Source organism: Oreochromis aureus, linkage group 10 (assembly GCF_013358895.1).
Source record: "Oreochromis aureus strain Israel breed Guangdong linkage group 10, ZZ_aureus, whole genome shotgun sequence".
Classification (NCBI taxonomy): Eukaryota; Metazoa; Chordata; class Actinopteri; order Cichliformes; family Cichlidae; genus Oreochromis; species Oreochromis aureus.
Genome location: NC_052951.1, coordinates 12,197,241 through 12,212,264, shown reverse-complemented (window position 1 = coordinate 12,212,264; position 15,024 = coordinate 12,197,241). Strand labels below are relative to the sequence as shown.

At 40.2% G+C, this 15,024-nt stretch overlaps 2 protein-coding genes across 3 annotated transcripts; both read right to left on the bottom strand.

Moving 5' to 3' along the window:
* Nucleotides 1-770: 770 nt before the first annotated feature.
* mtmr2 (myotubularin related protein 2) lies at nucleotides 771-10,144 on the bottom strand. 2 transcript variants are annotated; one of them, XM_031752501.2, is made up of 16 exons: nucleotides 9,861-10,144; nucleotides 8,131-8,233; nucleotides 8,007-8,030; nucleotides 7,835-7,898; nucleotides 7,651-7,745; nucleotides 7,476-7,577; nucleotides 7,084-7,188; nucleotides 6,209-6,292; nucleotides 5,968-6,117; nucleotides 5,681-5,869; nucleotides 4,660-4,845; nucleotides 4,364-4,570; nucleotides 4,192-4,284; nucleotides 3,977-4,090; nucleotides 3,622-3,798; nucleotides 771-2,577 (listed from the first exon to the last, which is right to left on the bottom strand). In XM_031752501.2, exons 1-16 carry the CDS (start codon nucleotides 9,938-9,940, stop codon nucleotides 2,413-2,415), a joined length of 1,938 nt encoding a protein of 645 aa, XP_031608361.1. In that variant the 5' UTR covers nucleotides 9,941-10,144; the 3' UTR covers nucleotides 771-2,412. The 2 variants fall into 2 exon arrangements, with proteins under 2 accessions (XP_031608361.1, XP_031608360.1); XM_031752500.2 differs by having other exon boundaries at nucleotides 7,835-7,901; nucleotides 9,861-10,143.
* A 653-nt stretch (nucleotides 10,145-10,797) lies between these two features.
* On the bottom strand, nucleotides 10,798-13,819 carry cwc15 (CWC15 spliceosome associated protein homolog). The gene is made up of 7 exons (XM_031752573.2): nucleotides 13,667-13,819; nucleotides 12,839-12,980; nucleotides 12,532-12,644; nucleotides 12,328-12,428; nucleotides 12,122-12,232; nucleotides 11,882-12,009; nucleotides 10,798-11,769 (listed from the first exon to the last, which is right to left on the bottom strand). The coding sequence occupies exons 2-7, from the start codon at nucleotides 12,967-12,969 to the stop codon at nucleotides 11,640-11,642; spliced, it is 714 nt and encodes a 237-aa protein (XP_031608433.1). The 5' UTR covers nucleotides 12,970-12,980; nucleotides 13,667-13,819; the 3' UTR covers nucleotides 10,798-11,639.
* Between the last annotated feature and the right edge of the window lie 1,205 nt (nucleotides 13,820-15,024).

Sequence of the window (15,024 nt, the reverse complement as noted above, 5' to 3'; positions counted from 1 at the left end):
TGTTCCCGTTTCAGTGTTTATTTCTCATTACTGTTTTGTGAGTGGATCTCTTCCATGTTTTGTCCTCTCATAAATTCAATTACCCACTGTGCAGTTAGCAAAATCAGTGTCGTGGGTACTAATTTTTACCTTCTGTATGTTCAATTTGTTACAGTGCTTAATCAACAGAAGTTGATTAAAAAAAACAAAAAACAACAGACTGTATATAAAGACATTCATAATTTTTTATTTTTGTATGGAAAGTGTAGAGTTTATACACCATGGTCTTTGCTGGTTTGATCCACCTGATGCAACCATAATGGGACCTGCGTCTCTTCCCAAATATGAACCAGGGATCGGTTGTTAAACAAACATTTAAACTACCACACTATGGACTCACCTGCGTAACAATTGAGTAATACACGTGAAACCATCCCTATAAAGTTTTAAAAAAGTGTTGCTCCAGGATTGCTCTCATCTTCTTACATTCGCAAGGTCTTCTATGAGTGAAGTGAGGTTCTTGATATTGTGTACTGGAACAACTAACCAATAAATAAATAAATAAATGAATAAATAAATAGAGATAGAAGAAATAATAGAGAAAACACCTTCAGTTGTAGTCTTTCTTGGTCAAATTGGTCAACGCAAACAGAATTAGGAGACTTCTGGTTCACAAATAGCTGTTTGTATTGTAATTAATTACAAGCCTCAAGCTACAAGCTTCTTGTATAGTATACACATGCATACATATGCACAATGCTTTTTTTTTTTTAAACAAAAAAGGACAAAAGTTCACTACACAGCATCAGCACTTTTATTAAACGTTTTAACACATTGGCAGTTGAGAGTACAGTTGGATGTTCCTGATGCCTGCAGTATATCAACTTCCAAATTCAAGTGTTGATCTAATGAAGTGCATACAGGACTGCAGCCTCTTTGCAACCACATGGAATGGTGTCACTTAGACAGCGGTGCATTTTAAAAGGATAGCAACGATCAAGATCAGTGGCAGCACTGATTTACATACAAATATAGCTTCATGAATTAAATGTAAAAGTCACATGAAGAATCTGTTACTGGGTGACGGATGTCTTAAAGCTAATATATAAAGATAAAACAGAGAGAATAAATGAATGTTTTCAGATTGTAATTTGGTATTAGGTTACCCCACAGTCACACTGTAAATTCCAGACTTTTATCCTTCTTAATTTACAGTAAAAGGCACTCTTTGTCCTATTTTTATGGAAAGATCATGAACAGAAATAGGGCTAGTGTTATTAGAGTTGGCTAATATCTGAAACATAAAACCGCAAAACCCAAGAAATGGACTGGAGGATGCTGCTGTTGCTAGCAACATGCTAATGTGACAAACCATACTGAATCCTTGAGTTGAAGCTTTATTGCAATTATTTGAATACGCAGCAAAAAGGCTACAGGTTGAAACCATCTTTACTGTTGCACATTGTTCTTTTGTCATTTTCCCAGTCATTCAGGACAAGGCACGGGTACTTATTCAAATTCGCAAAACTACATAAAAAGCCCATTATTTGTGTAGTTACACATTCTTCTGCCTAAAAGATTGGCTGATAATAGCTTTAAAAAGCATCTGCGAGAATTGTTCCCATAGGACTCCTGGGACAAATGAGCTATTGCATAATCTTTGCAGCTTATTAATATTGCATGGAGAGGCAGCTAATCAATTCACGACACAAGACAGAAGGTGTCTGCGAGTTATAAATACACATCTGGAACGAAAGATAATAAATAACGTTAAGTAGTTAGAAAAAGGAAACTTACAAAACATAAACCACTTGGTGAGAGAAATGTCACGCATGACAAAAAACGTTTGGTCTCAACAATCTAAAAAGATTTGTGAAGCTAACCCTAACTGCTTTTTAATGCACTCTGTAACTACTTTAAATATTAGAAGAAGCTAACATCACAGCCCTTAAGCTACATTTCATTTTAATATTTATCAACTCAACAATTTGTTTTAGTCCGTGTTTCCTTGTGCTAAAAATCACTTCTGCAGCACTGTACAGCCTCACAGTTCCTTCAGTTATAGTGCTTTCAAATCAATAGTAAGGAATGAGGCAAGTGTTCCTATAAAGTATATAAGGCATAAACATTTAGTGTACTTAAAACAAAACACTGATTGTAGGTAGGTCGATATGCTAAACAGTCCTCGCTATTCTGGTTACGTATCCTCTCAACCTCAGAGGAGGAATACATATGGCTGTAGGCAGGTGGTCTGAGACAGACATTTCTGTTGCAAGCAGGCTCTACATGACCTGTGAGAGATGCAAATACAGTAACAAATACTGCTTATTCTGACTTTTGGTGGTAGTGTATCAAAGCGGCTGATTACTGCTGTATGACACCTTCTCACGGGTACGGTTCGGCTTCTGTGACGGTCATGAGGGTTGAGTAGCGTCAAACAAAGGTCTGCACCGGAGTGATGGAGCGTGTGGGCGAGCCTGGCCGCTCAGAAGCGGAGGAAGCTGAGCGATTGGCCACCTCCCGCTGTAATTCATCTACCCTTTTCTGCAGCTCGGCACGCTTCGCTAATAGCTCCTTGTAGCGCTGATGAATTGGTTCCTGGTAAAAGGGAGGGAGGAAAAAAAAACAAAAGAAAGTTCATTGACTAAAATTAAATGGATGAGTGCTGACCTCTCCCCTATTCGCTCAACTTTTTCTTCTGCATGTGTTCCCAATTCCAGGTGGACAGGGCAGGGACTCTTCATCTGGGAATACCTAGACTGTGAATTTCCTCACGATGAAGCTGTAGTTGACACTTCATTCTTTTTCTTGCTCATCTACCTACCTGCTACCATGCCACACATCACCTTAGTTTCCTCCCAGATTGCAACATTTTTTTAGTTATGCAACACATCCCAGCTTCAGATCCTGGACGAGTCACCAGTTTGTCACAACCTGGTTCATAAGCCGATGACGAAGTGTGAACACTGAACACTGCAGTATTCTCCTGAACAGCAGGTGTCGCCACTCTGACAATACTGCCACATCAGCACATGGATATTAGAGAAGTCAAAACCAGAAGCAAAGAAATTGGATGTTTTTTTTAATCCAAACTTACTTGGATATTTTCACAGTCTTATCTTTTCGAACTGCTGCAACATCTCCCTCTGTGAATCTGAGCTTCAGTAGATATTTCTCAGTAAAACAGCACAACGCACCATGTTATAGAAACTGAGAGGTGCATGACTGGCAGAAATGGCCAGCGACAGTTGATGTGATGTCAGCTTTAGTTTCAGTGGTGTTTGTGAGCCACCGCAATGGTGGTTATCCATCGGCCTTTGTGCAAACTTGCATAATTTAAATGCAAAACTAATGAGCTGTGAAAACCACTAAGATCAGTCGTGTAGGGTGGGGATGAGTCTGAAAGTAAGTTTGGGTGTTGTCAGTACAAAAACAACATAATGAAACTAAAGAAAAACTAAGTTGATGCGTGGTGGCCGGTAGGTAGGTGAATGAGAAGCAGAATGAAGTGGCAGCCACACCTTCATAGTCTGGAAAGCGCCCAGGTGTTCCCAGTTGGCAAGCAGAGGAATATGTTGCGAGTATAGGGCAGCGATCATCACACAAGTGAAGTCCAAACAACAGCAAGTCTTCCTGACGTACCTGAGGTCTCATGCGTGGGTTCCAGCGAATGTAGTAGCCAACCCAAAGCTCCAGGTGGTGTAAGCTGACTGCTGGGAACAGTACATGGTTAGAGTAGTTCACATACAAAGGATTGGTGAAGTCCTCCAGCTGGCTGTTAATATATGACCACAATGAGACTGTCCTCTTGGGAATCTCCTGTAGCAAAAAAGGAATGTGGTTACATACACAAACCATATGAGGGAAAAACACTTTAATTCATTCTTGTGCCATTTCTGATTCGTATTATGCTAGTTATTAAGCTACATTATCCCAAATAAAACGATAATGAGAGGGGAAAAAAATCATAAAATACTGAGAAACCAAATGAGCTTACTTCTTTTAACCTCTGCTGTTCACTGTTGCACAAGAATGTCCCAAACAGGCAGCTGTACAGGTGATCCAGGATGGTCACCAGGAAGTATTCATTAAACTCAAAGGCAGCAGGAAACTTGAATTTAAAAAAACAAAACAAAAAACAGCTTGATTACAATCCTTGAAACAACCTTTTCCTGAACATTTCAGAACCTTAACTCAATACATGTTGCTTACCTGACGAGTTAACTGCCAGACACAATCAATAAACTGAATGAAAACAGGTGAGCGATCTGCATCCGTGTGGTTCTTATCGCCATGACCAATGCGCTGCCAGAAACAGGAGCATAAGGAATCAGTGATGAAACTAGACTTCCAGCTGGACAGAGGGGAAAAATAATCTGTTTACCAGTTGGAAGCGATGACCAAAGCTCAGCCACTCTTTCTCGAGCAGCACTTCAAAGCCGCGAATGGTGCGGTAGTAACCATCCAACATGAGCACAGACAAGGAGGTGAGCTGAGCCGTGCGGTCCCAGCCGTCGCTGCAGTGCACCACAACCGACGTTTTCCCTGACTCCACTTTGTCTGCGATCCTCAGAGCTCCAGCCAGGATCAGCTACAAACATAGCACCAGAAACACACAAACCATGATCAGTGTAATATTTTTAAAATTTCCTTTCCCAGCCGATGGGTCATTATGCTCACCTTGATGTGCTCAAGCCAATGAGTGGACTCCAGATTGGAGAGCCAGTGGGAGTCCTCGATATTGGGGTAGACAACTTCCTTCAGCTTGCGGAGCGACTCCCTCATCACGTGGATATTGTGAATTTCCAAGAAAACCAGCTCAGCGTTTTGATAGGCATCCTCACTTTCATATCCACCCCCTTTCATCTGTGGAAAAGTGGAAGATGCAGTGGTAACTAAGATCCACGGGGCACAGATCCACTTAAATTATTGCCCACGAGACAGTCCTGAATCCTTATGAGTAGAAGCTACATTAAGCAGCAAGGTCACCACAGCAGGTAGAGTTTTTAATGTCGGATGCCTTTCCTGACGCAGTCCTAAAGGGGATTTGTATCTCCAGCTGGAAACAAACCAGCGTTAACCACTACACCACAGTCGGCAAGCCACAATAGAAACTAGTGAACTGAGATAAATAGCTAACTTCTTCTAGACAAAGAGCTCAGATTTTACTTTACTGCTCAAATATAGTACTGATTGCATGTTTTATTTACTTTAATCTGCAAAGACAACACATAGTTAATACACTGTACCAGCTATAAGTTAAAAACTCAAAACTGTGCTTGATGATGCACAGCGAATAATAAAAGATAAGAATCAAAATCTGGCTACGGCTACATACGGGCCTCTTCATTTTGGACTGTCTTGTTTATTTTTAGAATCTACTGGGAGATCTTTCATCCACGCTTTGAAACAAGCCTTGAATCAAACTTTGTTTCAGCTCTCTTTCCCCTTCCAATAATGCACATGAGATCACTGTTAAGGATAACTACTCTCTTTGACATCATGAACATCCACAAGTAGAAAAAGACTGTCTGAAATGGACTATTGAGAAAAGTCTGAAGCCTGACCTTTTGGCTCACAGGGATTACTATTATTGTTATTGTTATTATTTGAAGCTTTGGCCATGTTTAACATATGTATCAATCACTGTAACACAATGTAAAGTGGGTCCCATTAAATAAATATAATTTAGAAAATGGACCTTGTTGGCAGCAGCGTTGACGCTCGGTCTGGCATCAAAAATGAAGAGTTTATGTGACTGAGCATTAGCATCCATGATCGCCTGCAGGTATTTCTCATCCTCTTTGCTGCGCTTCCCGTTCACACCAACCATCGGCTGACTGCAGCGTGTCACTGTTGCCTGGCTCTCTGGATGGATCCATGACAACACCTTTAAATAATGTGTAGCAGAATATCAGCACAGACTGTCCTGCAAGCCGGGCGCACACACAGACAATTATAGTACTGCTGAAAAAAACGGTCACTCACCGGTATCCTTCCCTTTGCTCGGAAGGCAGCGACTCTTTTCAGCTCCTCGTCTGGTATGTTAACAGGCACTGCCAGTGTTGATGGGTACGTGTCGCACAGCTCATAGTGATCGTTTACTTTAGTTATCCTCCAGCTTTCATTGGGTATACCCTTGACAAAAAAAAAAAAAATAAGGACATAAGCAACCGGTTTTATGAGCGTACTTTAACATTTAACAAAGCATTCTGCATAACTTAAGTACCTGTCTTTTATACTCTGAGAGAGCATCATACACCTTCCATCCATTTTCAGGAAACACTTGCCCATATTCAAAGGCAAAGATTTGCTGTGGAGAGTGGGGGAGACATATTTCAGGTGGTTGTACACGAAAAAAGGTTTGTGGACTTTGTGAAAGACCTGTGAAAAACTAAGTACACTTCACGATTCAGTATCTTATACAACCATCTTTAAGAGCAACAATTTGAAGTAATCATTTTCTGTATGACATTATCAGTGTCTTGCATGATGTTGGGGAATTTTACCCCACTGTTCTTGAACACATTGCTTCAGGTCACTGAGGTTTGCAGGTATTTGTTTAGGCACAGCATTTCAAATGGGTTGAGGTCTGGACCGGCCATTATGTTTTACATTTGCAGCTGTGCTTGGGATCATTATCTTATTACATGACCCAATTAGGGCCAAGCTTTAACTGTTGAACAGATGGCTTCACATTTGACTCTAAAATACTTTAGTTCTCTGGCTCTCCTCCACAGCGTGTCTTTGTCCTGTCTTCCTCCCCTAACCCCTAACTGGTCACGGGTGATGGGTGCCCCTCCCTGAGCTTGTTTCTGCTGGAGGTTTCTTCCTGTTAAATGGGAGTTTTTCCTTCCAAATGTTGCCAAAGTGCTTGCTCATAAGGGGTCGTCTGATTGTTGGGGTTTTCTCTGTATTATTGGATGGTCTTTACCTCATAATATAAAGTGGCATGAGGCAACCGTTGCTGTGATTTGGTTCTATATAAATCTAACTGAACTGAAATTGAACTTGGTTTTTCAGAGGACTACAAATATGTGTTTCCCGGTACTGTATGTGCAGGGCTAAAAAAAGTCAGCAACAGCATTGCTGGGCAGTACTTACCAGCCCATTGGAAACAGGAAAAGCGAATTTCATCAGCACTTCAAAAATGGACTTCCTGAGCGTGTCCTCCATTTGTTTGTGTGCAAATCGTAGATTACGCATATCCTGTAGAAATGCAGAGCAACAAATCAGGGAAAAACTCAAGGGCTAGCAGCTGTATACAAGAATCATTTCATCACAGTCAAGCGTTATTACCAAGAAAGGTAACGTAGAAGTAGATCTTTGTAAAACTTCACTGTTTCTTAATGGGCTATCTCTGGCAGAGATTACACAGCTCTGTCTCTGCTTCTCAGTTGAATAACTGTAAACTACTTGGCTATTTTGCAACTTAGTGATTCTGTAAATCAAAAACAAAAGAAGAAATTCTTTAAAACTTTCACAAGCTTACTCACTTTGCACACCAGCCCATAGGACACATCACGATTCGAAGCGTTTCCAATCCTTTCCACGCGACTCACCACCCCAAGAGGCAAGTCCAACATAAATGTTGACTCCTGGAAATCAGCCAGACATTTACAACAACAAAAAAATCTTCAAAATACAAATTAAAAATAATCAATAACATACCCTGTCCATAGATTTAAAGAATAGCCTGTAGTTGGTGACAGTCACAGTTCCCCTCAGAGCTCCAGTAAAAGGACAGAAGTAGGTGACATCTTGGGCTATGAATAAAAACAAGAGGATAAGGTGATTAGTTTGCTGCATTTTTGCTGTTTTGATGGGTTGTAATTGCAGCTGAATGGAAACCTACCCATGTCTTGCACGGTTTCATTCGGAAGCAACTGCGGTTCTTCTTTGTCTGAATCTCTGATGGCCTGCTGGAAACATATCATCCACTTTAGTACTGAGTGGTCTCTTGACTGGAAATGTTACTCAAACATACAGGATAGGATGGGTAAAATTAAATGTGTAAAATCATCTACCTTGGCAGATATTTTGGGCTTGACCTGCAAAAAGAAGAGTAGAGCCACGCTTCAGTTTTTAAATTACAAAAATATATATTTTAATAGAAAAATAATAGCGGTGGAACACATGCAGGTCACTAACCCTGAGCTCCGGGGAAAACTCTGCAGAGGTGGACACAGAATCCGAGGACATAGCAGATGGTGGCTTGGCCTGGGCAGAGCGGTCAGAGCGAGAGGTGGAAGTGCTGGTGGAAAGTGACATGACACAAGTGAGAACCATTTATTAGGTGCAGTCTTTTCTTTGTTGGGGGAGTTTTTTACGTATTTATACGTATACGTATATGTAATGACAGAACACTCAATGACTAAAAAAAACAGAGACATCTGTTGAGATTGGCCCTTTGTTTTCAGACTGAGAAAAAAATTGTTAAATGTATATTTTTCATTTTCCAGATCCACTCTGATGGATCTGGGCATGCACATTGCCCTGAAGGAGTCGTATAACTGAGGTTAAGTTTAAAATTATACGAGATACTAACACTAAAAATGCAAAAATGTAACATTTTAAAACAGATTACAATTCCGGCAGCATGCTCATCACCTGGTGACGTCAGGGCGAGGGGTTAATTTCTTGTGTCGGACTACTGATTTTACCACGTGCACACGTACCTGACCTTGCAATACTACTCACATGGAATGAGCTACTAATCCCTTTCTCATTTCTCTAAATAGTTTTTCTATATTCATTTGTATGTGCAAAAAATATTACCTTGGAACAGCTGCATTTTTAAGTACCTCTGAACATATCTTAAACTTAACCTGAATTATCAGACTCCTACTTTATATGCATGTCTATAAAGTAATTGTCAGAAATGAACAATATGCATATACTTGATTAAACTAAATTATGTTCTCAGTTATAATTAGAATATCATCTGGAAACTCCAGAATTTTGATCTATCTGTATTAAACTATCTACTGGTGTTTCTGTGATAGAGCTTGTCATGTTTACTCAGTCCAACATGAAAGTTGAATAACGTTTGCATTTTCTTTTTTCAACTAAGAATTTTATGTCAAAAAGCTATTCTACATGTTTCTATTTTGCAGTACTATAAAATACAACTATATCGCAAAAGAAACTGAAACTAGCTGTTTTTGTAATGAGATTTTTATTTAGATATTTATTTACTGTATTTTAATTAACCCATATTGAGGGGGATTTTTTTGTGTTTTGTTTTGTTTTGTTTTGTTTTAATTGCAGATCCCGATTCAATTTTATGGTAAGAGGAGCCAGTGAAAACTTCAGGCTTTCATTTATGTCGACGGAACTTCTTTTTTAATCCATCTTCAAAAATATCTGATATACGAAACTAAAACGTCACAGCAATTATTAGATATATCCAGACCACAACATTTTGAGGCAAATCAGACGTGGCTGTGCAGAAAATGTTCTAAAAATATTTGATGATTTGAAAAAGTGTTTTTAACTTGTCTGCCCCACACGAGCGCAAATTGAGCTCTATGTTGTCCATGGACTGAAATAAGTTTGACACTGTTTGGGCAAACAGTCTACTACATCGAGGCTCTGTTAGCTTCCGTTTGACATTTCTATCACATCACAGCTTGAGTGATTACTGGAGCGGATCGATAAAATTGCGTTGTCCTAATTTACAGTTCAAGCTGCGTTGGTCTCGTAGCGCTCACGAGGACACCGTCACTGGTGGATAACATTAGTCACAGCTGAAAGCTTACAAGAAGTGTACTGAAGTTAGACACGCTTAACTTCAGCTATAAAGCCTTAATAACTAACCCCTGCCGATAGTGTCAAAACTTTTGGCTAGCTTAGCGGTGTCTGACGGTGGGTTTAGCTACCTGGACAATGAATCTACACTCGGCTGTCGGGAAGAGGAGCGCTTCGAGCCCAAGCTGTCGACACTCCCGCTCTTCTCCATGTTCTCCTTCTTCAAGCGTTTGGATAACCGGTATTGCGAGTCAAGACTTTACCGCTAAAGAGCCACTGAACGGTTTTAAATCCCTCCTCCGAGTGAAGCAAATCCCCACAAACAAAAGGAAGCTGCCATCTTTTCCCAGAAGCCTCCCAATCCCCGTCACAGGCAGGATCGTTGGAGGGCGCGCCCTCTGCTGTCTCTCTGTGGAACTGCAACTGATCGCGTGCAACGCTTTTCTCTCGTGCCAAACCTCTGGCTACGCAGAGTGGATGATAGGATAATGCTTCTTATTTTAATGAAAACGTACACATTGTCTAATTATCCACCCAGCGTCCATGTGGGTAACGTCATTGCTTTGGCTCCATAATAATGAATGCTAGAATAATGAAATGGCTAAACTGCAGTAAAATTAACGTGATCTTCGTGTTTACATTCGTGTTAATGAAAGACTTAATGCAAAAACAATAGAAATAGTCACATTCGTGTGACTATAATGCTTCTTTCTATTGAATGAGATGAAGCTGATAATTACAAATGCAAAAAGGATTTTAGACAATTAGTCTACTGTATGCAGGTAGGTTTAGTAAGAAGGGAGAAGCTGCATCTGCATGTAAATACACCAAATGTGCTCAAATTGTTCAACCATTCTGCACAATTACAGACAATTCATTAAATGAGTAATAAACTGGGAAAATAGTCTTGATGAAGTGGAACATGTAGTTCAGATAAGATTTAAGACATGAAACTTGCACCTTTATTTTACTGGAAAGTTTTGTGTGTATATGATAACAGCATCCTGGTGATTGATGTGCCGTTGATTTTTCAAGTCAGTTTATTTTTAAGGGTTCATAAAGCAGTTTAATATGAAGACAATTTATTGAAAAAAAAATTAATTTGACAAGAAATGCGACAGACTGACAGGGTGTATTGTGCCTTTCACCCAATGACAGCTGGGATGTGCCTGATTTAGACTTCTGCAGGAAATCCAAGTTGTTCTTTCTACTGCAACCAGAAACCCGTCTTAACTCTTCGCTCTAACCTTCCATGTCATTCAGTTGTTGCAGTCTGCTTCGACCTGACGTGTAGCTATATTTCTCAAGTGGTGCAGATCAGGTTGCAGTGTAGGGTTAAGAAGGCTTTCCGGTTACGTTACAATTTCCCACAGAAGTCTAAATCAGGCTCCAGCGCCCCTGTGCCCTTGAATAAGATAAGCAGAAAAAAGTCGATGGCAGATGGCTGCATAAAGAAATAAAGGCTTGACTGCAGATCTCTACACTGTTTAAAATGAAATGTTTGTGTGTGTGGAGCGGCTAAACAGAAGGAAGACATTTCCATCTGATGATCTGACTGGATCCTAATCTAACTGTGCATTTGTGGAGATGCTGGTTTATATAATCTCTGCCAGTTTATTGAAAAAAACCCAAAAGAAAATAAATGCTTGGTCACATTTAAAAACTGCACTTAACTTTTGACAAATTTCACTCAAAGATGTCACGTTGACACATTTATATACAGCATGACTGTACAGATGGATACGTGGTTAATAGCATGGATAGATGGATGACTGTACAAGTATTAATGAAGTTGTATACAGAGTTTATTTGAAAAACCATGTACCCTCTGCAACAGAGGGTAGAGGAAGGAGACCAAACACATTAGATAATAAAAACAAAAACAATACAAATAACACAGAGGAAGTTCTCTACTTTACATATTTCTCCATAAATTTTTTGTGAAATTCAGAGCGCAGTGTGTCATTGACAAAGCGTTTCTCCTTCCGTGCCTCGTCCACTCCTTTGGCGCAATTCTTGAACACTACGTCATCATCCCACCTTGAATAATATTAGGAAATGAAATCAAGATTAGATTTAAGAGGTCTTTTTCTCAAATACAAAGCTCAACCTGTGGTTATACTGTGGGTGACTGTGTATAAGTGAGACATACCTTCTCTTGACTCTGAATGTATTCTGTGTCTGGTTCTGTTGCTGCTGTCCAGCCAAATTAATCAGTGGATTGCCGCTCAAGATATTTTCCATTCGAATTCTCTCCTCCTCTGCCTTTTGCTCTCGCTCCTAAGATGGAAAAAAGAAAATTTTACTTAATACAAAGAAATAATATTTCTTCTGACCAAATGTAACATCTTATTTTAGTTAGTGCAAACAGAACAGCCTAAAACACAGTTACTTTGCGTTCTTGCTCTTCAGCACGCTCTTTTTTAATCTTCTCCAATTCAGCCAAAAGAGCTGCAGTGTCATCATCATCACTATCTTGATCAGAGTCCTCGTCCTCATCATCCTAATAAAATAAAAAATCATTGTTAAGGGAGATTAATCAGTACTAATGACCACTCAAGTTAAGTGCCCAAAATGTCTTGCATTGTAGACACTCACATCAGTGAGAGGATCATCAGCATCAAGGTTAGCAGCTGGGATCTGATCCAGTCTTGGCCTCTTTGAAGATGACGAAGAAGATGATGATGATGTGGTGTGCTCTGGAAAAAATAAGACCAACATAATGCCATATGTGAGAAAATAAATATACACTAAAATATATTTTACATAAACAGGAAGTCTAATTTCTGCAGAAAGACCAACCTCTTGGTCCCCTCTCTCTGGTCTTTTCACGTGCTGCTACACGCTCCCTCTCCTCCAGCTCTCTACGAAAGTCACGGGCACGGACCTCCTCAGGGGCATCCTGGGTAGGTTGCCTGCAGAAGGGAAAACATTAGCAGATCAATAAATTATAATTTTCGTCCAGAACGCTTTCTGGAACACTTTCACCAATCTCACAGTGAGCAGACAGATAATGCAGTACGAACTGATCCGAAAGCATCTTTCCTTCTAGCTAACCAGCCAGCAGATCAGGCAATGATAAAACTCCATTCACATTTGATCTTCTGACCTGTACTTGATCTTTGTGTGACCTGGAAGATCTCGACTGGAGTATTGCTTGGAGAGAGCACTCAAATCACCTTCTCCTTTACCCCTCCCTCCTCTTGCCGGCTCAAATGTTGGTCTTGCAGCTGTAGTCATCTTTGATGGCTCTGCAATGGGACAAAGAAGACATTAAACCTATCAAACAGGTGGAAAAGCTGCAAGCAGAAAAAGCAGAGCAGACACGGTGTCCATAATCAAATTGTAGTGCCCTACAACACAACACGCTTTTACTCCACTTATGTGCGTTATAGAAAGTCAGAAGGCTCATCTTTTTGGTTTTTAGACAAGGTGGTACAACAATACCCTTTCCCAAATATCAATTACCTACTCATTAAACCTCAGTGGTGATCAAACCGCTTATAGTTCACGTGTATATCCATATTAGCAACGTAAATAACAGTTGAGAGGCATTTAGATGACAAGTTACGTAATTTTCCTAATAAATATCATTTGTTCACCTGCTAAAACTCCAGGTCAACCAATTAAACCTATAATTAACAATTTTCTGATTAAATTGAGACTGTGGCATTTTAAATACTTCTTTGTAAGATAAATATCAGCTGCTAAAAGGCAGTAAATGAAAAGAACAAATTACCCTGCTAGCTGCTAAAGCTAAAACGCTGCTACGCTAGCTTCCTATAACAACGCCGATGAGGTTGGTAACGACACTAATTCGAGCCTTCGGTAAGACGGATAATGTTTCAGAGAAGTGATATTGCAGCCAAAAATAAAGGAAATTTAAAAAATTCATTAAGCAGTATTTAAAAATTAGGTTTAAAGAAACAACACTTACAAAGCCACTACCACACGACGAAAGGAACACCGATACAACAATCAACGTCACTTCCGGAAAAAAAGATGCGTTCAGAAACACTCAGAGAAAATAGCGTGCGAAAAATCAGAGATTTTAAACTTCTTACATCTCAACATAGCGTTGACACCACTAGGGTCTACGCGTATAACTTAACAAATATGCTACAGCCTCTCTAAATTTTATTTTGGAAACCACCACTTCCGAAAGACTGATAGACTAAATAGACTGCAGGGGCATCAGCGGAGGAGTGACCTGTCTTCTGAGTAGTGCGTTGTGTTACAGTGAAGGAGTTAAGTGAGGATGCTGTTAAGTGCAACGCTCAAACAGATGCGTAGAAGATGCATTCAAAGCAAAACCTCCCTGTAATGGTCACACAAACAACTCTAACACAGTACAGGGTGGGCCATTTATATGGATACACCGTAATAAAATGGGAATGGTTGGTGATATTAAAGTCCTGTTTGTGGCACATTAGTATATGTGAGGGGGCAAACTCCTCAAGATGGGTGGTGACCATGGTGGCCATTTAGAAGTCGGCCATCTTGGATACAACTTTTGTTTTTTCAGTAGGAAGAGGGCCATGTGACACATCAAACTTATTGGTAATGTCACAAGAAAAACAATGGTGTGCTTGGTTTCAACATAACTTTATTCTTTCATGAGTTATTTACAAGTTTCTCTTTGTGCACAGCCACTGACATGTCGAAGAGGTTAACACGTGAGGAGCGGATCGAAATTGTGTTGAAATCTGGTGAACGTAGTAACCGGGTCATTGCAGCAGATTTCAATGCAAGACACCCTACGAGACCACCCATCTCCCATGCTACAGTTAGCAAACTGCTTGCTAAGTTTTGTGAAACTGGTTCAGTGTTGGATTTGCCAAACTGTGGACGCAAGAAAACTGTCACTAATGAAGAAACATCAGTGGCTGTCCTAGCTTCATTCAGCAAGAGCCCACAGCGTAGCACTCGCCGCATGTCACTGGAGAGTGGCATTAGTCGAACATCCCTTTGGCGGATGTTAGCTACTCACAAATGGCACCCTTACAAACTCCAGCTACTGCAGCATCTCAACGAGGATGACCCAGATCGGTGCACAGAATTTGCAGAATGGGCAAAACAAAAATTGGAACAGGACCCTCAGTTCACGCAGAAGATTTTGTTCAGTGATGAGGCAAACTTTTATGTGAATGGTGAAGTTAACAAACCAAACCACCGCTATTGGTCTGACACTAACCCACATTGGATGGATCCCTCCAAGACTGTTGGACCAACAAAAGTGATGGTTTGATGTGGTATATGGGGTACAACGATAGTGGGTCCATTCTTCATCAATGG